The 22,355-nt window shown below is 41.7% G+C and overlaps 1 protein-coding gene and 2 long non-coding RNA genes across 5 annotated transcripts; 1 reads left to right on the top strand and 2 right to left on the bottom strand.

Moving 5' to 3' along the window:
• Nucleotides 1–1,758: 1,758 nt before the first annotated feature.
• On the bottom strand, nucleotides 1,759–4,759 carry LOC135106316 (uncharacterized). Of its 2 annotated transcripts, none has more exons than XR_010271255.1 (3): nucleotides 4,359–4,759; nucleotides 3,740–3,815; nucleotides 1,759–3,566 (listed from the first exon to the last, which is right to left on the bottom strand). It is a non-coding gene; the product is annotated as an uncharacterized LOC135106316 (long non-coding RNA). The 2 variants fall into 2 exon arrangements; XR_010271256.1 differs by having other exon boundaries at nucleotides 4,363–4,758.
• A 2,388-nt stretch (nucleotides 4,760–7,147) lies between these two features.
• Nucleotides 7,148–14,659, top strand: LOC135106314 (U8 snoRNA-decapping enzyme-like). 2 transcript variants are annotated; one of them, XM_064015201.1, is made up of 7 exons: nucleotides 7,148–7,316; nucleotides 7,537–7,679; nucleotides 8,733–8,888; nucleotides 10,270–10,425; nucleotides 12,547–12,657; nucleotides 13,538–13,742; nucleotides 13,973–14,659. In XM_064015201.1, coding segments are annotated over exons 2-7 (687 nt in total). In that variant the 5' UTR covers nucleotides 7,148–7,316; nucleotides 7,537–7,622; the 3' UTR covers nucleotides 13,975–14,659. The 2 variants fall into 2 exon arrangements, with proteins under 2 accessions (XP_063871271.1, XP_063871272.1); XM_064015202.1 differs by having other exon boundaries at nucleotides 7,148–7,336.
• Nucleotides 14,660–14,925: 266 nt separating this feature from the next.
• Nucleotides 14,926–21,662, bottom strand: LOC135106310 (uncharacterized). Its single transcript, XR_010271254.1, has 3 exons — nucleotides 21,482–21,662; nucleotides 21,149–21,370; nucleotides 14,926–15,268 (listed from the first exon to the last, which is right to left on the bottom strand). It is a non-coding gene; the product is annotated as an uncharacterized LOC135106310 (long non-coding RNA).
• Nucleotides 21,663–22,355: the final 693 nt, after the last annotated feature.

Below are 22,355 nucleotides of genomic sequence, written 5' to 3'. Positions count from 1 at the left end.
TCATCACATTTCTCCGTATGGCAGCTATGAGAGGGGGAGGTGCAGGCTTGATTACAGGTGTCACTGCCAGAGGGAATGAGGTGGCCAGACAGGTATACAGGGGATCACTGCTGTCTGTGTCATCAGGCCTCACATCTCTTCCTGCATGTGTGTTTGTGTGTGTGTGTGTGTGTGAGTGCTTTACAGACCAGTGGAAAAAGATATATATATATATATATATATATATATATATATATATATATATATATATATATATATATATATATATATATATATATATATATATATATATATATATATAGTTAAGTGTAATTGTATGCAGGGTTGAACATAATGTAAGGCCACAAATTATATATTTTTTTCTGTATTTTGATGGCCCTGCATATGGTGTATGATAAACATTGGTAGCTTTAGTGCATAGGTGTGTAGGATGGCTAACAGAGATGGGGTGTCAGCATCAGTAGTGCATTATACTAATAAGCAGTGTTTAGGGAGAAATTGATGTAGGTTTGAATTTGCATTGCATGATGTAGTAAAGATCGCTTTGAACGCTCACCGCCAGGCTCGGTGAGTGATGTTTTCTGCTGCTAAGTTCAACACTTTCAACACCACAACACCAGCACAGCAAAAAGTGTCTCTTGCTTTGCAGGTGTTCATCAATGTGTATACTGTATTATTTTGTAAGGGAGAAAACTCCATACCTTGAGGTCACAGGCAAGCCACTGACCCTTCAGCCTGTGCCTACTGCCTTGGGTGACCCTGCAAGGGGGTTGGGGGTGATGGGGGGTGTCACCTGTCACCTGCAGGGCCGAGCCAAGGCTACGAGTCATCTTTAGGTAGTGGCTGAGTGGATCTCTCATGCCACAAGCCCTCGCCTTCACTGCTCTTCCACTAACTTGCACCATTCTCTGCCTATAGGCATGTAATACTTCATTGCATTCTTATTCACTTCAATAAGTGAATTTAGTTTTCCTCCATTGCCTCTTTTCCACACATAACTTTCTTGAGTATAAATCTGAACATTTGTCCTGACCCATGTGTCAAGGTTCAGCTGCTTGTGTGTGTTGCCCCAAAGTTCCCTGCCCTTTGGAACTTTGTTATCCCCCATGGAGCACTTCAAAGCCAGTGGCCAGCCTCCAGTATAGGGAGGTACATGTTGAGTACATGTTTCACCCATAGCTTGCTACAAAGTATTAAAATAGACAAAAGAAAGCATCAAATAAGGATAATGAATGTTTTATTGTAGACATGAAAAATATAAACTACCTGCAAGAAGAATTGCAAGAAGCTGTGAATTATGTCCAAGGTCACTCTCTCACTAGGTTGATTTTTCCTCATACACTCCATGGGAAGTAGAGAAGGGCTGGGCTTTTTTGTTTCATGCACTATTTAGGTATTACTTTGAAAGATAGATGAGTCTTTCTTTCTCCCTTAAATGCTTTGCTGTCACCTGTATTCAGCATCAATTAAAAAATACCAGGTTGCTCGATTTTGTGCAGTGTGTCTGTGAGAGAGGGAGAGAGAGAGAGAGAGAGAGAGAGAGAGAGAGAGAGAGAGAGAGAGAGAGAGAGAGAGAGAGTGTGTGTGTGTGTGTGTGTGTGTGTGTGTCACCAAGCACGGCAGGTCAGGTAAACATGTTTAAGGTCAGGGAACAATGTGGTCTGTGTCAACAACTTTACATCAATAAATCTTGCTCTGTTATGCACATCAGGAAGGAGAGTTTATTTTGTAAACCTGACAAGGCGATCTTCAAGACTGTTATGATTTCAAGTGCTTTTATTTGAGAACGAATCAATGTAAAATGTAAGAACTATCCAATTTTCCATGAGTATACATTGTTGTTATATGAAGCATAGTTCTTTGAGGATAATAAGAGTGATAGTTATGATGATAATATTCTGGTATCAAAAACAGAATATTTCCTAGTGTAAACTCTAATATAAAGCAACTTGCATATGAGAAAGAGAAATTAATATACAAGATCATGCAAGGAGGTAAGATCATCTACACATTTATCAATTTCTTTCCTGAACTTGTGGTGTTGGATTTTTTTTATTCACACCAGTATACATATAATTTAAATCTTGTGTATGCATATATTATTAGATAAGCAGCATTGATACACTTACTTTCAACAATGGTATTCACTTTTTCCAGGGTGATGCAGAGAGGCAGTCCTTCCTTGCTCAGGTAAGTAAAGAATGGCGGCCTCTAGGTCCCTCCTGGCATAGCTTGAGACAGAACATTAGCTCAGCAGTAGTTTGTGGTCAACAGAACAGGTCATAAGCAACAAAATGTGACAGGTTGACTCTAGTAGTAAGTGGATCAGGTCACAAGCTACTAAAAGTGACTGACTCTGTGGTTGTTCCTATTAATTGCCAGGTGCAAGGATTTTGACCTTCTTCAGCTTCCCTCTGGTTGTGTTCTAGTCAGGGCCAGACAGCAAGTGTAGGAGACTGTGTCCGAGAAAAGTGATAGAAGGATGCATCCCAACTGTGGCTCTCAGACCGAAGGCTTCTATAGCTACACCACCTGTATCAATACTTACACACTTCCCTAGAGGTACACTCCACCCTGCTGCTGCTGCTCCATCCAACCCTGCAGCATTGGTAGCAGTAGAAGTAGGAATAGAAGCAGTAGTGGTAGTAATGGTAGTAGTAGCAATAGTGTTATCATTGCCTTGGAAGTTAGGGAAAAGATTCATACTTAGTTTTATCTCTTCACTTTCCTTATCTTCCTCATCTTCCTCTTCCGACTGAGTATTCTTCTCTGGTTTGTCATAAGGATTTATCCAAGGGGGATCCCAGAAGAGTCCTGTGTCATCTGTGTCTATAGTTAAGGATTCTTCTGTGATCCAGTATCCTTCTTTCTGCATGTCAAGGCTGAAATAGTCTTCATATAGAGAGATGGAGAGATTATTCTGTTTTTCTTCTCTGTATATTATCTCTCCCATGTCATAAAATTTGTTTCCTTGCCTGTATGTTCTGTCTTCTGTTTGATATAGTTGGTTTTCTTTGTATTTTTTCCCTTCCACTGCATTATTCAGTTTTGATTTTTGTCTTTTATCTTCATAATCTCTCCTTTTCAATTCTTCACTTTTTATTCTGTATTTCCTTTCCTTCTGTACACTGTTAAATTCTTTAAAGTCTCTCACTCCATCCCGTTTATAATCTTCCCTTTTCTTTTCTTCCTCCTCCTCTTCCTCTTCTTCCCATTCAGGTACTACACTCTTTGGTGAAAACCTTCCTTTCTTTTCCTCACTAATTCTACATTTCTCTCTCTCTAACCTTCTGAAACTGCCTTCATTTTCATAAGCACTTTGTTTTGGAGCAGGGATTTCTAATTTATAAATATCTTTTCTTTCTTCTTCCTCATATATGACTGTACTTCCTCTTCCTCCTTCTGCAGTTTGAAACACGCTTTCATCTTTTGTATCATTGACTCCCCTTATTTCTTCTGTAGTGATGTATCTTCCTCTCTTTCCATCTTGTATGCTTCCCTCTGTTGCCAGCGTCCTTTCCTTGCTATTTTGTTCACTCTTAAAGGCATCACCACCTCCACAACAGCTGTTAAGAGAAAGTTTTGTTGTGGAAGCTAAATGGGATCTTTCTTTATATATTTGTGTCTATTTATGAAAGTAGGATATTTATATGCTTTCAGTAGGGACAGACTTGACTTGAATGAACTGACTTGTAGGGGCATACAGGTTAACAGGAGTGCACAGGTGTGGCACGCTTACCTGGTTGGGTGGCATGCGTTACCCATGATGCTCCTCGTCTCCCAGGGCACGCTAGGTCAAGGTGTACTGTGTACTCCTGTGAATATCAAGAGTAGATCATTAGTTGTATATATCGTGAAAGTTTATTTATTTATTATTTTTCATGTGGAAAAGTATAACTCTCTCTCTCTCTCTCTCTCTCTCTCTCTCTTGAAACAAAGCTACTAATATATAATTATGAGATACTGAAACTACTACTACTAGTACTACTACTGCTGTACCACCACCACCTCTACTACATACTTCTATCACTACTACTACTACTACTACTACTACTACTACTACTACTACTACTACTACTACTACTACTACTACTACTACTACGTATTACACACACACACACACACACACACAATAGTTAATACATTTGTTGACAAAATAAGCATTTAAAAATAGTTACAATATGCAGAAACTAAAACCTCGTAAAACTTCATATTTTGTCCAATCGATACTTCGTTCAGACAGACATACTAACAGTTAACTGTATCTCCCTAGTACTCCATGAAAGTATTTGCACAGTTCAGCCGAGTAGACATTTTTAAACCAAAGTGCACTGATATTACTGAACACACAGACTCACGTACTGTACCCTTCAGCCTCGCGACAGAATCACTGCAGCAGGTCTGACGAAATAGCTTAGCTCCCCCTTGTCACCCGCACCCGTCACCCGAAGAAAACGCCAGCTGGTGCTGATCGCGTGCGTGTACGTGTGCGATTGTGGGCTGAGGTCGGCATATTGAGTCAAACACATTTCAGCTGTGCGTCCCATCTGCTGTGGTAATAGTAGTAGTAGTAGTAGTAGTAGTAGTAGAAGAAGAAGTAGTAGTAGTAAAAGAGGCTGGAGCGGTGGATGAAGAACTAATGAAAAAGAATTAGCGTGACAGAGAAGTGATTTATAAAGTACAAGAGAAAGTAGTGGAGTAAAGAAACGGTTGGTGTTGGAATAGGGACTGACGGAAAAGAAAAAAGGGGCTAAATAGAGTGGGAAAGAAGCTAAACAGAGTGAAGAAAGGGCTGAACAGAGAAAAGGGACCAGACAGAGTGGGGAAGGGGTTGAACAGAGTGGAGAAAGGGTCTAACAAAATGGGTAAAGGTCCAGGGTGGAGGAAGGGCAGACAGGAAGCAAGAACGTCATAAAATCATCTACACGACTTTCATCAGGCTCTTGTAGAAGTTACTGTGGGACTAAAAGATATATTTATGATTCTAGTGATGCTTTGAGAAGAATTTCGCATAAAAGAAACTTGGTAAGAACACGCATGAAAACCCGAATAGTAATTTCTGTGGCCTCTAAAAATAGTTCTTATGAGAGCGCAAGATACGTGACTTGACTTGAGTTGTTCGCTTAATTTATCATCTGTTTATAATTTTGAAGGCGTTATTTAGTAGATCATGAAATATACAATTACAAATACTTAACAACAATCACATGAATAAAGGCGTGAAAATTATTTTAGAAGATTCGGCGACTATGGTTTCAAAGTTTTCCGCCAAAATCATGGGTAAGGAGTTGCTAAGAAAAGAATCACGGTGTCACGAAACGAAAGTGTGGCAGATCTCATCTTCAGAACACAGACAACATCCGACTGAGGAAGCAACTTGCCTACATTATTATTGTCTGATCAGTATATTGGCCTCAAGCGCTCTTTTTCGCCGATTAAATCCAGTCAAATTCAGATACGGCTCAATGAATCTAGAACTGAATAGCCGCACGATCGATGTAGACCGAATCCATTACAGTTTCTATATGGGTAGGTCTGATGATGATAAGCCAACGAGGATTAGAATAGGTTATGAGGAAAAGTGAGATAGACAGAGCAGGGAAACGTGAAACTAACAAGTGAAAGAAAAAGATGGAATGACAAGAATGTTACGAGACGACGTAATGCTTTGAGGGTTTCTTCGTTCAGGAAATAGGGTGACGCCATGGCTGTGCGGTAATCGACCGCTGATTGCGTAAAGATAGTGCAATCGCGAGATGAATGGTCGAAACAACGGGTCCACCTGTGCTGGGAAACTCCGAGACTCTCGCGCCACATGACAGTGAGGGAAGGCCGTGATGCGCTGGGATGACACGCGGCAGCTTTTTCTACAGAATACAACTTTGGGACGAGAGGTGAATGGTGTCCTGTGGCACTGAGATCTATATTATAATGAAAGAGACCATGTTAAGTGCTTAGACTTAGAGACTTACATTGTTTGTTGTAAGGAGGTCACCATCTATGAGGAACCTGATTCAGGTTAGTGCACGAAGGGAACATGATGTGTCGTCAGCTCCTAGATCAGTGTTTCTTAACCTGGGATGCTGAAGTAGATTTTAAGGTGTGTTGGGAAATGTTGCATATATGGCAGTACAATGTACAATGTCAGTGTTCCTCGCAAGGGATACAAGAGTGTACTTTTTTTATTTGTTAAACTTTATTTTCAGTAGTGTTAATGCATTTCATCATGGTGATGGAAAACACTGAATTAGAGCCAACAGTTGACACTTTGTTATGAAGTCTGCGTCATTAAGCTTTGTTGTAAACTCGAGCTACAAAGATAGAACCAGTGTGTGCCTTTTTTTCCACTCAGCCTTCCACCTCTTCTGGTCTTTGGTGGATTAACTTATTGGCGTATAAAAGTTTCCATATGAAAGGCGGCGGTTGACTTGAAGGAAGGCGATCAACTAGAACGATTCACACCTTTCGGCTATGTGCTTTCCCCGCCCTTTATATTGAAGCTTTTATATGCCAATAAGTTAATCCACCAAGGATCAGAAGAGGTGGAAGGCTGAGTGAAAAAAAGACATGCACTGGTTTCATGACTTTGTAGCTAAAGTTTACATGTGAAGGGTGTTGAACTGCCTACATCTGACTTCAGAAGGTGCTGAAACGTTGTTCTAGACTATGTCCGTGTGTCTCCTCTTCATACACACTGTGTGTCTCCTCTCCATACACTGTGCGAGGGCACAGTGTATGGATGTGAATGCAAGAAGTTACAGATGGTCTGAGTCCTGCAGCAAAGTGTGCCAGATGTGTGACATGGGAGAAGATGAGACAGTGGAGCATGTGGTGCTGGAGTGTGTGAGGTATGCCAGAGACAGGAATGAGATGATGCAAGTGATACTGACTGAGTTAGGGCATGATAGGAATGAGAGTGGAGAAGACAAGAAGGGAGTGGATGGTGTTGCTGTTGGGACTGTAGAAAGACGAATGAAAGGATGATTGAGCCGGTGAAAGTTTTTGGAGAGAATGTGACGTGCCAGATGTAGGAACAATTAGTGTTGAGGATGCTGTTCGTTTTTCTTTTTTTTTCCCTTCTTCAGGAGTTGCCGATCCAAAGGCCAGGCTTAAGAGTGATCCCGAGCCGCCTGTACCATCAAGATCAAGATCAAAATTAAGACAGGTGACGGACGTGTCAGGAGCCTGTAGATGTTTTGGTTGACGGTGTTATAGTATCAAGCTGTTCTGTCCATCGTGTTAAAATAAGATACGGAAAGGAGGGAACTGAGGAAGTGGCGTTGGCTGACATGCTAGCGCAGAGCCATAAAGTGGAGGTACTTACTGTAAATCTGCAGTTAGTACAGTACTTCCATTATGTTCCGTAATTCTTGCCGATAACTATCATCTATTTTGAAATATACAGTCTTAAAAGGATACTTTGTTCACCCTTGTTACCTTGTTATTACTTCCAAGTACAGGTACCATAATGCTGCTGCAGGACGCTGGATGATGTGATGTTCTGTGCTAGAAATAATAGATATTGAATAATTGCAGTTGATGGGGCGGTGAGTAAAAGGTGTGTCAGACTGTAAGATGAACAAGAGTTGGAAGTTGTGGTCTTCCGTTGAACCAGACTGCTAATGAACATGGCTAAGGAATGTCTGGATTCACCCCCTTGTGACTTGTCTATTCCCGAGGTGAGATGTTACTTGAAGAAGGAACTAATCTCCTCCGTTTCTGTTTGTCACACACACACACACACACACACACACACACACACACACACACACTAAATAGCATGTGGGAAAGATAGCCCAGGGTAATTGTCTAGAGTCCTTACCGGGCCTTATTACTGGTCTATTCACTTCAATTCTTTTACACATACCTTCACATGCACCTAAAACATCATTTTAAAGTGGGGGACAAATGCCCCCTTCCCTCTAGTCGGTTAGGTTAGGTTAGGTTAGGTTAGGTTAGGTTAGGTTAGGGTAATTGTCTAGAGTCCTTACCGGGCCTTATTACTGGTCTATTCACTTCAATTCTTTTACACATACCTTCACATGCACCTAAAACCTAACCTAACCTAACCTAACCTAACCTAACCTAACCTAACCGACTAGAGGGAAGGGGGCATTTGTCCCCCACTTTAAAATGATGTTTTAGGTGCATGTGAAGGTATGTGTAAAAGAATTGAAGTGAATAGACCAGTAATAAGGCCCGGTAAGGACTCTAGACAATTACCTAGCCCAGTACTCCTGAGTCTAATTTAAGTTTATGCTTTGCTCTCTCTCTCTCTCTCTCTCTCTCTCTCTCTCTCTCTCTCTCTCTCTCTCTCTCTCTCTCTCTCTCTCTCTCTCTCTCTCTCTCTCTCTCTCTCTCTCTCTCTCTCTCTCTCTCTCTCTCTCTCTCTCTCTCTCTCTCTCTCTCTCTCTCCGCCCCTTGTAGCTGATATTCATTATTATGATCTCTGAGACCATGTCTTCATGTGGGCAATATTGGGTACCATTCAAGAAGAACCAAGAAGGTAACAGACATGTCCGTCAAGTTTCATATAACTCTTCATCATGGTCACCTACCAAGGAGTCCATGCAAACATACAATTTATCCTTTAAAACAATTGTTATTTCTTTCTTACTCCTCTGTACATATGATGAAAGAAGTGCAATTAAGCTGTCAGTAAATAAAACTATAGTTTTCATCAGGAATGGGACTAGAGTCAAAGGAATCACTCATGAAATACTCTTCCTCAGATCCCAATATGGCTGCAATCCCACACCATTAAGAAGCATCTCACATCATATGCTGCAGTCAGTAATCTTAAAAAGTACCGGCGTGCAGCACACGTGTGCCTCTGGGCACGACAGGAGGGTTGGTCACAATTTGGCAAGCTGCGGGGAGCTGTCATGGTAGGGCAACAAATGTTGAAAAAAGTCTCACTTGAGTGCTATATCTCACCATGTTTATATAACTCAGTCCATAATATGAAATGACTGTTAGTGGTTTAGTCTCTTTTATCTCTTCCAATCTCTCATCTAATAACCACCTAATATCCTCCACCACTGGTACACTGTACCTATGAGGTCTAATAGTTACACATCACTTCTTTCCTACTTCCTTCCTGCACTTTAGAACTGGTCCACAAGTTTTCTTCTGCCTGAAGCAACACTGTCACCCACAAAGACACGTTATCACAGTCCACCACCTTTCATTCATTTTTCAGCCTCCATCCCTACATGACTGCTTGCTTCTCTATGCATTTCTTCCAAAAACTGGCCTCTCACACCAGAAATTTTAAAAACTCTTCAGCAAGCTTTTTCCACACAGCTTCCATCTCTGCCTTCCAACCTACATGAACTCCACCTTCTTTCTTCATTATCACACTTCAACATATTACTCTTCTCTCTCTCTCTCTCTCTCTCTCTCTCTCTCTCTCTCTCTCTCTCTCTCTCTCTCTCTCTCTCTCTCTCTCTCTCTCTCTCTCTCTCTCTCTCTCTCTCTCTCTCTCTCTCTCTCTCTCTCTCTCTCTCTCTCTCTCTCTCTCTGTCTCTCTCTCTGTCTCTCTCTCTCTCTCTCTCTCTCTCTCTCTCTCTCTCTCTCTCTCTCTCTCTCTCTCTCTCAACTTCCTTTCTAAATGACACCTTATTCTTATTGAATTTCTCACCCAACTTCTCACCAAACTCTTTATCTATTCTCCTTTTTACTTTTCTTAACTCTTGTCACTATCATAGAAGTTATTACCACATTCATTACCAGCACAGCAGAATATTAAAGCATCTTTTCCTGTGATAAATATCCTCTCTGTAATTCTGAAACATGAAGTGGGTTAGGAAATTGGGCTATCATACTTTGTGTTATGGGATTGGCTGTGATATTCATGCCACCACAGTGAAGTGACTCCCAGGTTCCACTAGGCCAGGGTTCTTCAAAGTATGGGTCAGGACCCCAAACTGAGTTGCAAGCTCTTGTTCATTGGGTTGCCACATCATAAACAGATATACGAATAATAATTCAAAATTATTAGTGTGTGTGTGTGTGTGTGTGTGTGTGTGTGTGTGTGTGTGTGTGAGAGAGAGAGAGAGAGAGAGAGAGAGTGAATCGGTTTCCACATCAGAGGTATAAAGATGACAAGAGAAAAGGTATACTGGGTCGTGAAGAAAGTATATAAAATTAAACTAGGTTGTGATAAAGAATTTGAAGAACACTGCACTAGGCACTGAGTAGCTGTCACAAATACTACAGTGTACATTTCAGCCAGGCAGTTCTTATCACAGTTATATTTTATTGCAGATGCAGCTGAGATTTGATGGGACCTTTGGCTTCCCTGGTGGTCTGATAAGTGAAGGAGAGGATGTGGTGGAAGGCCTCAACCGTGAGCTTATGGAGGAGATTGCCTGGAATCCGGCAGTTGTCCCTGTCACCTGGAGTGACTACTACAGTACACAGGTCAGCTTCACACCTCTATATTACTGAGGGTTACACCACTACAGCACATGCTGTTATTCGGGTAAAACTAATCAGGTGTAGTGTATGTCACACCACTTAAAGTGATTTCACAACAATGGTACTTAGCTTTAAGGCACATCACTACAGTGCTCAGGGCACACCATTGTAATGGTATTCATGTGAGAACTACATCAATTAAGTGGGCAAATGGGAATCACATTATTATAGCAATAAAGGACACAAATTTGCAGTAATTGGGTCTTACAAGAGGCACATTTGTTAGCATTGTATAAAATTTGTCTCCATTGCTGTTTTTATCTAATGCATACACAAAAATGTAGAGTTTTCAATGTAAATGATGATAAATGCCTTAATTAGAAGGAACTTAAGGATGAGAGAGATGAATAAGTGTGAGCAGTGTGGAAAATGTGTTAGAAGATGTAGATGTTAAAGAAGAGGTGGAGAAAAGTGAATGCAGGAGATATTTTGAATATTTAATGAGAGTAACAGTTGTGACATGCAAGAGAAGATTATGATGGGAGGCTATATAAACAAGAAAATGTGAAAAGAGAGGAAGTGCTGAAAGCATTTACAAATTTGAAGAATAGTAAAGAAATAGAAAGTAATGGAAGTTTGAATAACAACATTGGTGTGTCAAGTAAAGGTAAAGTAATGAAGTATGAAGTGATTGAGGTGGTCAAATGCAGTACTTTGACTTGGTTTGGCCACCTGGAAAGAATGGCAAGAGGTCAGACTTAACTGGAAATTTTGTATCAGCTAATGTTTAGTAATTTTCCTTGGAGCTGGCCTTTCTATGTTGTCCCTGTATCTTTCTGTCCAAGGTGATGAATCCAAAAAGGTATCTTTACTAAACATGCCTTTCATTAAGTCTAGGAGGCTACACATAGAGCACTTCTGAACAAGGTGGGCTGAAGGATTTGTATTTCGTCTAACTTAACTTTTTTGTATTTGATTCTTCAGTATCACAGTCTACTGCTGTGCTGTGTCCCTTTCTGTTCTGTCTATTGCTTTCATAGCTAGATGTTTTTCCCAACTCACCAACAGTGTGCCTCCTCCCTTGTGGATGTGCTTTGCAAGACTCAATTTTCAGTAATATTCTACTTTTTCCTTTTGTTAATGTAAGAGTTGACCTTGCTGCTTCCCCTTTCCCCATCCCCTGTTTGTTACCATTTGTACATCCAAAACAAAAACAGTTATATGCTGTCCTCTGAAAAATAATCCTCTTTCCATTCTCATTACACTTCATACATTTTTAACATTTCCAGATTTTCATGTTTCTTAGATAGCATGATTTCCACCATTCTACTACTACTACTACTACTGCTACTACTACTACTATCCAGCCTTGGTTAAATCAACTGGTAACTCTTTGTCCTCAGTGTTAGCCAACTCTGTTGTTCAGTGCCATTTCAGGAGATTTGCAATACAGTCATTCCAGTTGTTCATAACATGATAGTATTCATGAATGTTGTGTATATTTGTATTTAACAGGATGTGTTTTTTATGGGAAACTAAAAAGGAGTACTTTTCTGATGAACATATACATTCTAGGAGAGTTCATTGTATTTCCTAATTGTGTCTTAAAACTATTCTGCTGACATGTTCATTGCACCAACCACCTTTGTTCTGCAGTTGTTCATTTCATTGTTACTATTTCATGATGTACATCAAGCAAATCCAGATATAAAAACTATAAGGGTCTTTATTTCCCCTTATATTAAGATTGTTTTTGACACACACACACACACACACACACACACACACACACACACACACACACACACACACACACACACACACACACACACACACACACACACACACACACACACACACACACACACACACACACACACACACACACACACACACACACACACACACACAGATTAGTAAAGAGTAGATGTTAATGTAACTAAATTGCATTTCAAGTTAGCACAATACTATTTTATTCCCTGAACCATCAGTACGTGGTTCCATACCTAAGGCTTGTAAGTTTTCCCTCAGCAGCAATCTTAGAATATTTCCATGTTATGTAGTTCAAACATTAATTGACAAGATGAGTGGCATGTAATGTGCTGAGTAGTTGGGATGTTACAGGTGGATTCTGCCCATAATTTGGTGCTGCATTTCTTCATCAAGCAGTTGACACTTGGGCAGTTCTGTGACCTTGAGAAAGCTTGTCCACAGTGCCATGAATATGGCATGGAGGTGAGTGACTTCCCATTTGTAATAATGATCAAGAAAGCAGTGGCTGAGAAATTAAGGAGAGATGTATTGGATGACAGGACAGTGAGAGGGATGTTCCAAGGGTTTGATCACTGTGCTATTGTAGGTAAGAAGGGAGCATGGTAGGCTTCCCCACAGCCAGACTTATAACACTTGAGTGTTCAGTGCTACTGGACACTTGCTGAAAACCAGCCATCTCTAAATCACTGCTGGAGAATAGAAAAAATGAACAAGGTTGGGCAAATCCTCTGCCCAGCACCACCCTTGGGTAGTAAAAGATAGAGAAAGACCACACCCCACTTCTGGAAAAAAGAAAGAAACCAGACATCAACAATGCATTTCTTAATGTCTTACATTGATATTTTTCATGCCCATTGCTCTTCTGAACTTGTTTTTGTAATCTGTACATCTTTCCAATTATCTCCCATTGCTCAATAGCACAAGACTTTCTAAGTACTGGTACAAATGAAGTGGTGCACTGTGAAGTGGGTCTCTCTCTCTCTCTCTCTCTCTCTCTCTCTCTCTCTCTCTCTCTCTCTCTCTCTCTCTCTCTCTCTCTCTCTCTCTCTCTCTCTCTCTCTCTCTCTCTCTCTCTCTCTCTCTCTCTCTCTCTCTCTCTCTCTCTCTCTCTCTCTCTCTCTCTCTCTCTCTCTCTCTCTCTCTCTCTCTCTCTCTCTCTCTCTCTCTCTCTCTCTCTCTCTCTCTCTCTCTCTCTCTCTCTCTCTCTCTCTCTCTCTCTCTCTCTCTCTCTCTCTCTCTCTCTCTCTCTCTCTCTCTCTCTCTCTCTCTCTCCAAGACTAAGTCAAAGTCCTTCTGAGATTTGTATTACAAGAAATAAGTATTGCATGGCCTCATGTTGCAGGTAATGGGCAGTGTGCGTGTGCCTCTTTACACCATGGCCAACATGTACAGTGGGTTACCAGCCTTCCTCAACAACAAGTTCACAAGCATTGCCAAGGAACAACTGCTGCTTTCCCTTTACCACACCAAGCTGCTCTCAGAAGAGGAGGTCAAGCTAGCAATACTTCGGAGCCAAGCTGAGGAACACAGACGCACTCTGCATAAATGTATAGTATTTTAAGTTCTTGGTATTGCTCTTAATATAGATAACACCATGATTTTATTTTTTGGGTAATATAAGGGTATTCTCAAAACATAATTTTGAATCTTACATCTTTTATATTTCATAAAGCATTGATCAATGGCTGTCTGCACTAAGTTATATAACTCTTCTTTTTATCTGCTGTTCTTTCAAAAAGGTATCATTTTGTAACTCAGTAATTAAAAATCCCAACAGGATGGCTATTGATAGTGGTCTACAGGGCAGCGGCCTCAGAGGACTACTAGGAAACACCTTAAGGTGATGATGACCACAGAAATCCCAGATAACAGGGATTTATGCCATGCTTTTATCAGCAACAACTGATACCCAATGGGTGGTTGGGCTAAAAAGTCTCAGTGTCTAAAACAAATGAACAGTTTTTCACATCGGCTATCACCTCACACCAGAGCTACTCATATCCAGTCCAGCTTTAGTAGGGTGCCAAAGTTTTTTTTTATCAAGAGGCCTAAGAGGTGCTCTGGCAACCTAGCTATTTTTGTGAAGTGGGGACATAATGAGGACAGACCGTGTACTCCAGGCAAGACTACCTTGCCATCCAGACAATTCTGAGTGGTCCCAATAATCAGACTCATCTGCATTCCAGCCAAGCTTGATGCCAGTAACCACTCATCTACAGAGTATCATCACTTGTAAGAAACCTGTTCATGTGGTGAATAGGTGAAATAAACAAGGGTGGGCTTTCCCATGTGATGCACTTCCATTGTGTGGATGCATCTCATGGTGGGCTGAGGAATCTGTTCTCTCTTGTAGGGCTGAGAGTTTCAGTTTGAAAAGTCTCTTTTCATATGATGACCTCACTCAAGCTTCAGTCAATCTTGATTATTACTCATTGAATTCAGTTTTTGGCTGAATCTTCGTACAATAAATTTTTTATTATGATCTTACACAGCTAGGTCAGTGCTCTCTCTCTCTCTCTCTCTCTCTCTCTCTCTCTCTCTCTCTCTCTCTCTCTCTCTCTCTCTCTCTCTCTCTCTCTCTCTCTCTCTCTCTCTCTCTCTCTCTCTCTCTCTCTCTCTCTCTCTCTCTCTCTCTCTCTCTCTCTCTCACACACACATACACACACACATACACACACACACACACACACACACATATATATATATATATATATATATATATATATATATATATATATATATATATATATATATATATATATATATATATATATATATATATATAAATAATATAGTACAATAAGTTGTATATTTCTTCAGTGATCCTGTATTGTCTCTGGCAACTGATTATCACAATTATTCCCAACAAGTCTTTCCTCACATAGTTTTATTAATCCACTCATTTCCCTATGAAGAGGTTTTTGTTTAGCTCTTATTACTTTCATCAGTTGCTTTAGCTACACTTCCTGTTGTTGATTTATTGACATCTTTGTAGCATTTTGATTATCCTCAAGTTCCTTAAATTGTTGAATGCACACTGTACTTGTATCATCTTCCCTAAGGTTTCGTTCTTCTGTAAAAAAAAAACAAGTTGAAACATTTGTTCATCATTTTAACCTGCAAAAATGCTTTGTCAGATGTTACCCATATCCTTTCAAGAAGCTGTGTGAACCATTTCCAACTAAATACCAAATCAGAAAATTTTCAGAAAATGTAGTTTAACTTTAGAAATATCAGTTGTTGCCTGACTCTCAAGCCACTTATAATATCAGGTGTTCAGAGCTAAGAAGGGTGAGACTGCCATTTTGTGCCTTATCAGGTTTCAACAGGACTGGAATAACCGAAGTCGTCCTGTGTGTGTTATAAGTGTCACTGCAATATTCAACCATTCTACTCCTTCGAGGGCCTATAGTTATTCAGTTTTGGTGAGATTTTAGCCTAGCCTATAAGAGTGAAAAAGACGACGACGTTGGCCAATCAGAGGGCAAGCTGAGTTCACACCCATCCATCCACCAGTCACGGCAGCCAAGGTTTTATTTTCTGTTCTATTCTTGTCACGTGTGCTTGCTCCCCCACGTGGAAAGCACTACTGGGTTATTATTTCTCTAACTTTCAGCTGACAATGTTATAACAATGTCACCATGAGTTCAAGTGGTAGTAAGAGTAGAGGTGAACATCTAAACATAATCAGGAACCGCTAGGTTAATAGAGGATGAATGGGAAAAAACAATGGGGAAATAAATGTCATGGTGAGGCGCACGAGTGTGATGGGGCGTCAACAACCTGCTCATGTTACTGGAGATCTATATACCCATCCTGAACTATTCATGCACACTAAAGACAAATAAGTATATGAAGTTTTTATTCTTTATTGGTGTTAGTATATTAGGGCTTAAGTTTTATGCTCATCTCAGCCTTAAATACGATTAGGATATAAGCACAAGGCTAAGCAGAAAGCTGAGAATCTTAAGGCGGGTTGCCACACGCGCACTTTTTGGGCACGACGTGGCACGAGGTGAGTGCGCACCCAATTCGCGCCAACTCGTGCCCAACAGCGCGGCAGCTCGTGCAGACCTCTTGCCACCAAGTCGGGGAAGTCGAGGCAGGTGGCACGACGTCGCGTTAAAATTAAAACAGTTTCATTTTTTTTCCCGACGTGGTACGAAGTGGCGACGTCGGCCCCACCTCGTGCCATCACCTCGTGACACCTCGTACCCTGTTCGAGACACCTCGCGCCTATTGGCACGACGTCGCGCCTGGCGCGCAGTGGTGCGAGCTCGTGCTACCTGGGCGCGAGGTGTCACGAGGTGTGGTGCGGGGTGGTACGAGGTTAGTGCGAGGTGGGCGCGACGTTAGTCCGAGGTGGGCACGAAGTTAGCGCGAGGTGGTGGCGAGCTGTATAATTGCCTCTCACGTGACCTGATCCAAGGGGTATATAAACAGCACCCGTGGGCCACATGGTCACTTATCTCGCAAACACAGACAGAAGAAGAACCCTCCCATCTCCAGCCAACCTTTCCAAGATGCCCAAGAAAGGCAAGCAGCAATCACCACAGCAGGAGTCTTCCCCGAGTCTGCAGGAGGAAGAAACTGGTGATGTTCCTCCTGAGGTTCCTGACGACACTGACGTTCCTGATGTGGAAGTGGTGAAGGTACAACCTGTTGCTGGGCTCTCCAGGAAACGCACTCGGCCATCCAAGAAAGACGTTCAGGACTACCCCTTCAACGACGACCAACTGAGGGAGATAGCAAACTACGTCCAGTTGCATCCAGAGCTCTACGATAAGCGGAACGAGAAGTGGCTGAATCCGGCGTGGAAGGAGAGCCTCTGGAAGGACCTGGCCCAAACTTTCTCGGACTGTTCTCACCAGCAGGTGAAGAAGGTGGTGGACAAGAAGAGAACAGATTTTGGGAAAATCGAGAAGAGGGAGAGCAAGAGTGGATCAACAGCCAGGCCGAGGACGCAGAGGGAGCAGAAGATCGTCGAGGTTTGGGCCTTTCTGGCAGGTCACATCGCCCACGAAAGTACGCACCCTAGTGATGACTTCGGCAGACAAGGTGACGATCAAGATTCCTCCAGCCATGAGTCTGTCCTATCGGCCTACTCAATTGCCAGGAGGAAGAGGAAGAAGGAACGGCAGGAGGAGGAACTATCCAGCCCACGATCCACCAAATCTACCCAGGAGAGCAGTGCCATCCAAGAACTACTCCAGAGTGCACAGCTGCTAGCTACACGAAAACCACCAGTCGAGGGACCTGACGCTGACATCCGGCAGTTTGTTGAATTTATGTACACTCGCCTGAAGAAGGTTTCCCCCATGCATCATGGAGTACTCTTCTCCAAGATCGCGTACATGATCAGCCTCATGGAGGAACCAGTGATGGCCAGGAGTGCTATTAAAGACCCGAGGAAGTTGCTGGATTCTGTGCCCATGCCACTAGGAGTTGCGAGCCCATCGCACCTGTGGCAGCCTCCTGCACCGCCTACTCTTGCTCCTGCTCCTCCTCCTCCTCTTCCAGTCTATCATCAGCCGCAGTACCAGCAGCCACATTACTCGCAGCCCCAATACCAACAACAACAGTACCAACAGCCTCAACAACAACAGTACCAACAGCCTCAACAACAATACCAGCCTCAACAATCAGAACAGCAACAATTCCCTCAGCAGCCACAGCAGCAGCAGGTGCCCACCCCAATACAGTGGGAATCTATACTCGGCTGTTCACCGTCCCCCGTCAAGACCCTGCAGCACACAAGTACGACCACCAAACTCCAGGGCCAGAAGACGAAATCGCCGGCGAAAAAGGCCATAATGTCCCCCATGATCGAGACGCCGAAGGGCTACGAGGCGGAGGATAGCGACGAGTAAATGTAAACAAAATAAAAATGTATTGCATATAAAAATATGTTAAAATGTATGAAATAAATATGAAAAAAACAACTATATTTTTTCCCTTTTCATTTATAATATAAGTATGGATATAAAATAATAACTGGTAAAAGGAGACATTAAAAACACTTTTTTAATGTTTCCTTTTACCAGTAAAAAAAAATTATAAACTACAAACTGAATATAAATAATTGGGACATAAATGGTAAAAGAGAAAAAAAATATACTAAAACTTGGGAAGTTAAGAAATGGATTGAAAATTGAGGATTTGAAATGATAACAGATAAAAGGGAATAATGAAGAGTTGGTAATAAAGAACTTGGAAAATAATAACTGAATATATAAATAAGGTATTGAAATAATAACTGGTAAAAGGTAAAACACTTGGAAAATTAAATCAGAGAATCACACATGGAAAAGGTACTGTCCCCATAATATATATATATATATATATATATATATATATATATATATATATATATATATATATATATATATATATATATATATATATATATATATATATATATGAACATTTTATAGCTTTGATATATCCATCAAGTATAGATTTTATTTCAATGTCGTAAATATGAAAAATTCTTTGCTAAAATTTTAATCTTATAACCAGACGATCTTAACAATTTTAGACCAAAGTCTTATGTAATTAATAAATGAAGGTGTTTAATTATCCAGATTTGCCTATTACTTAAGAAGTTAATAATTTTTGTAAACATTAAATTCATATTTAAAAATTTTTTTTAACAATTATATTCTATTTTACTCTTATTTCCTTTCCCATTCCCTCCCACCCAAATATGATATTCCTATAATGTATATAGTTTATATTTGGGGTATAATTCAAAGTCAAGGAAGCTTAATCGGTTTCTTTATTATCAAATACACAGATAACATTTATTAACACAGCTTATATATATATATATATATATATATATATATATATATATATATATATATATATATATATATATATATATATATATATATATATATATATATATATATATATATTATTTATTTATTTAATTATTGCTCCATCCTTTGTTCGTCTGCTGGTCGTCCTCTTGGATATACCATCCTTTCTTGCCAGGGAACTGCGCCTGCTTCTGATGCATAGTACAAAGCCAGGTAGTCTCGGACGGCCTTTGCTTCTCTCGTTGGATTTGTTCCCCGTCGAGTTTGGAGGCGTTGCATCAGATTTGGTATGTTCCTCCACGATCCATCAATCACGTTATGGTCACCATCTTCGCAGTCGACTTCTTGGGGATGAAAATTTGAGTAGCCGTCCAATATCAGGTTGTGCATCACACACCCACACATGGTGACAATTTTGACAACTGCAGGTCGTTGTAGCATGGTAGTGCTACAACATGGTGACTGCAGAAGACCGAAAGCATTTTCCACCACACGACGGGCGCGAGACAACCTGTTGCTGAAGATTTTTTCTTCGTATACCTGGGATTGATGTGAGTAAGGTTTCATAAGCCAGGTCTTGAGGGCGAAGGCATCATCAGCAACAATGTGGAATGGGATTGGCGTGTCGTCACTCGGCAGGAAGCTGTGCTCTGGAAATCCCACTCGTTTCTGCGCGATGGCATCGTGAAGGGTGCACTTGAACCAAGTTCCTCCATCACCAGCACTTCCTTCAGCACCTACGTCGAAGGTACAGGAACTTGTAGTTTGCATCTGCGACGGCCATGAGGACAATGCTGTGGAACTTCTTGTAATTGAAGAACAGTGATCCTGCATGCCAGGTTTTCTTCACTCGAACATGCTTGCCATCCAGACCACCTCCACACTTGTGATAGTTCCACCTCTTTGAGAATCCTTCGGCAACTTGATTCCATTCTTCTGGAGTTCTTGGGCACTTGAGCACCTCAGGTTTGTATATGTCAATTATGGCCTGGCAGACTTTAGGTACGAATCTACAGATGGCGGTTTTGGAGACCTTGAAGCTGTATTGCAGACTCGTATATGAATCGCCGGATGCCAGGAATCGGAGGGTGACAGCCAACTTCAACCCCACTGACAGGGGCTCTCTCATTCTGGTGGCTTTTTTGGCGAGGATTGGAGTAAGCCGGTCCACCATCTCTCCGAAAAGTTCAGGTTTGATGCGGAGGAAGTTCTTGTAGCCCTTGGTGTTTTCTCGGTTGAGCTCCTGCAGCAGGTGGTGAAAATCGCCATGCATCGATCGTCTCGTAAGCCATTCACGGCACCATATTGTTCTGGGTCTTCTTGCTCGTGGCTGGGGTGGCACGGGAGGTTGCTGTAGACGTCTTCTTCGCAGCAGCAATGCAGCAGCCACCATCAGGATTCCTGCCATCAGTACTTGAGCCTCTTGTCTGTAGTTTTCTTCCTCCATCTTCCCTGCTTGCCAGTCTAGCTTTGAGTGACTTGATCATCATTCCCCACCCTTTATATACCGCTTGGGAGGCGCTGCAAATATTGGACGCATCCTCACAACACCCCGTGACATATCGTGACAGTACATCGGCAACAACCTCGTAATTAATTAAAATGCCTGTGCGACCCCTCAAAACGGGTCGTCGGGTTGGGCCACACCTCGTGTGCATGTCGCGATGACCTCGTGCCCACGTCGTGATCACCTCGTGTCACGTCTCGCAACACCTCGTGCCCAGATCGGGCTCACCTCGTGCCACATCGCCACACCCTTGCGCGCAATGTACCCGACGTCTCTGTTTCTGTACTGTTTCTACTCGCGGTGTGGCGCGCACTCACCTCGTGCCACGTCGTGCCCAAAAAGTGCGCGTGTGGCAACCTACCTTTAATACGGCCTCACTGAACGATAAGTAAAATATGAGAAGCCTTTCCTTACGTCAGCATGTCACAGCAGCAGTCTATTGATAACGTAGTGCATAATGATACGCACTGTCAATATTACCGCTCCGCACCCGAGCCTTTTTTTTTTATTTTTATTTATTTACTTTATTATTATTATTATTATTTTTTTTTTTTTTTTTTGAATAGCAGAACACGTGATTTACGATCATAAGCCATTACATAATCATATACAAATAACTTACTCGTTCTTCCTCTTTGCCACATCCATCATTAACCACAGTCAATATTTTGCTGCAGCCTTTTCCCTCTCGCTGCCCGCCCGTCCTCCCGTGCAGTCAGGACCGAGTCAAACTATTTTATATAGTTGATCATGGTGATTCCTCTATAGTTCCTTGGAACCGTCCTCTTTCCCTTCTTACAAATTACAAACATCCGATCAAGACGCCAACATGATGGGTAGCAACCTGAGGGGGGAAAAAAAAAAAAATTAGGTATGATATAATTTTATGATCCACTGAGCAGGTAATAACTGTATAGACCGGGACTTACACAACAATCACGCCCACTAGACTTACCAGGCTTCAAGTTGCTACTTTGTACTTGGACCTCGTCTATCTGAACAGGGGCATCTGAGACTGGTATCAATACATTAGTCTGAACGTCATCAGGATGGATCACTTCACTGTCTCGGGGATTACAGACAGTCTTAATAATGTTTAAACTACTCGTCAGATGGCGTGCATTATACGTACGAGGACAGAGTACGTCACCCAACCCCATGCAACTACCTATACTGTTGTAGTGGTGGGGCCTTTAATTAAACTAGTCCCGGGACATATCAGTTCTTATCGGTTCTCTGGGCGCCTCGTGGTATGCGGCAAGAAACTTACGTCGCTCTAGTCTTGGTGTGTGGACTGGCATAAGTGAATGGATTGCGCTGGATGAGCCTATACTCATTTGTTTCTTTGCAGTTGTTTACCACAGACACACAGATAATGCATCAGTCATAACAACTGCTTACATGCTTATTTACACACACACACACACACACACACACACACACACACACACACAATCTCTCTCTCTCTCTCTCTCTCTCTCTCTCTCTCTCTCTCTCACCCTGGCTGACCTTGCGAAACACTTTCTCACCACACTCCCCGCAAGCCTTAGGTGCATATTCAATTTTTTTAAAATTTTTTTGTGGTGTCTGCTAATAATCTTATTCACCAACATAATTTGTGAATAAAATCTCTCTCTCTCTCTCTCTCTCTCTCTCTCTCTCTCTCTCTCTCTCTCTCTCTCTCTCTCTCTCTCTCTCACACAGCGCCCATCTGCCCCCTGACCGCCACGGGAGTTACTGTCATAATGAGTCAGCAAGGTTCCCGCCGCTACTTTGAAGGTCAAATAATCGCAAGATAGTACTCGCCCATATAGGAGACTTTCCCACTA

Source organism: Scylla paramamosain, chromosome 13 (genome assembly GCF_035594125.1).
Source record: "Scylla paramamosain isolate STU-SP2022 chromosome 13, ASM3559412v1, whole genome shotgun sequence".
Classification (NCBI taxonomy): domain Eukaryota; kingdom Metazoa; phylum Arthropoda; class Malacostraca; order Decapoda; family Portunidae; genus Scylla; species Scylla paramamosain.
This window is presented reverse-complemented; position numbering and strand designations above follow the sequence as displayed.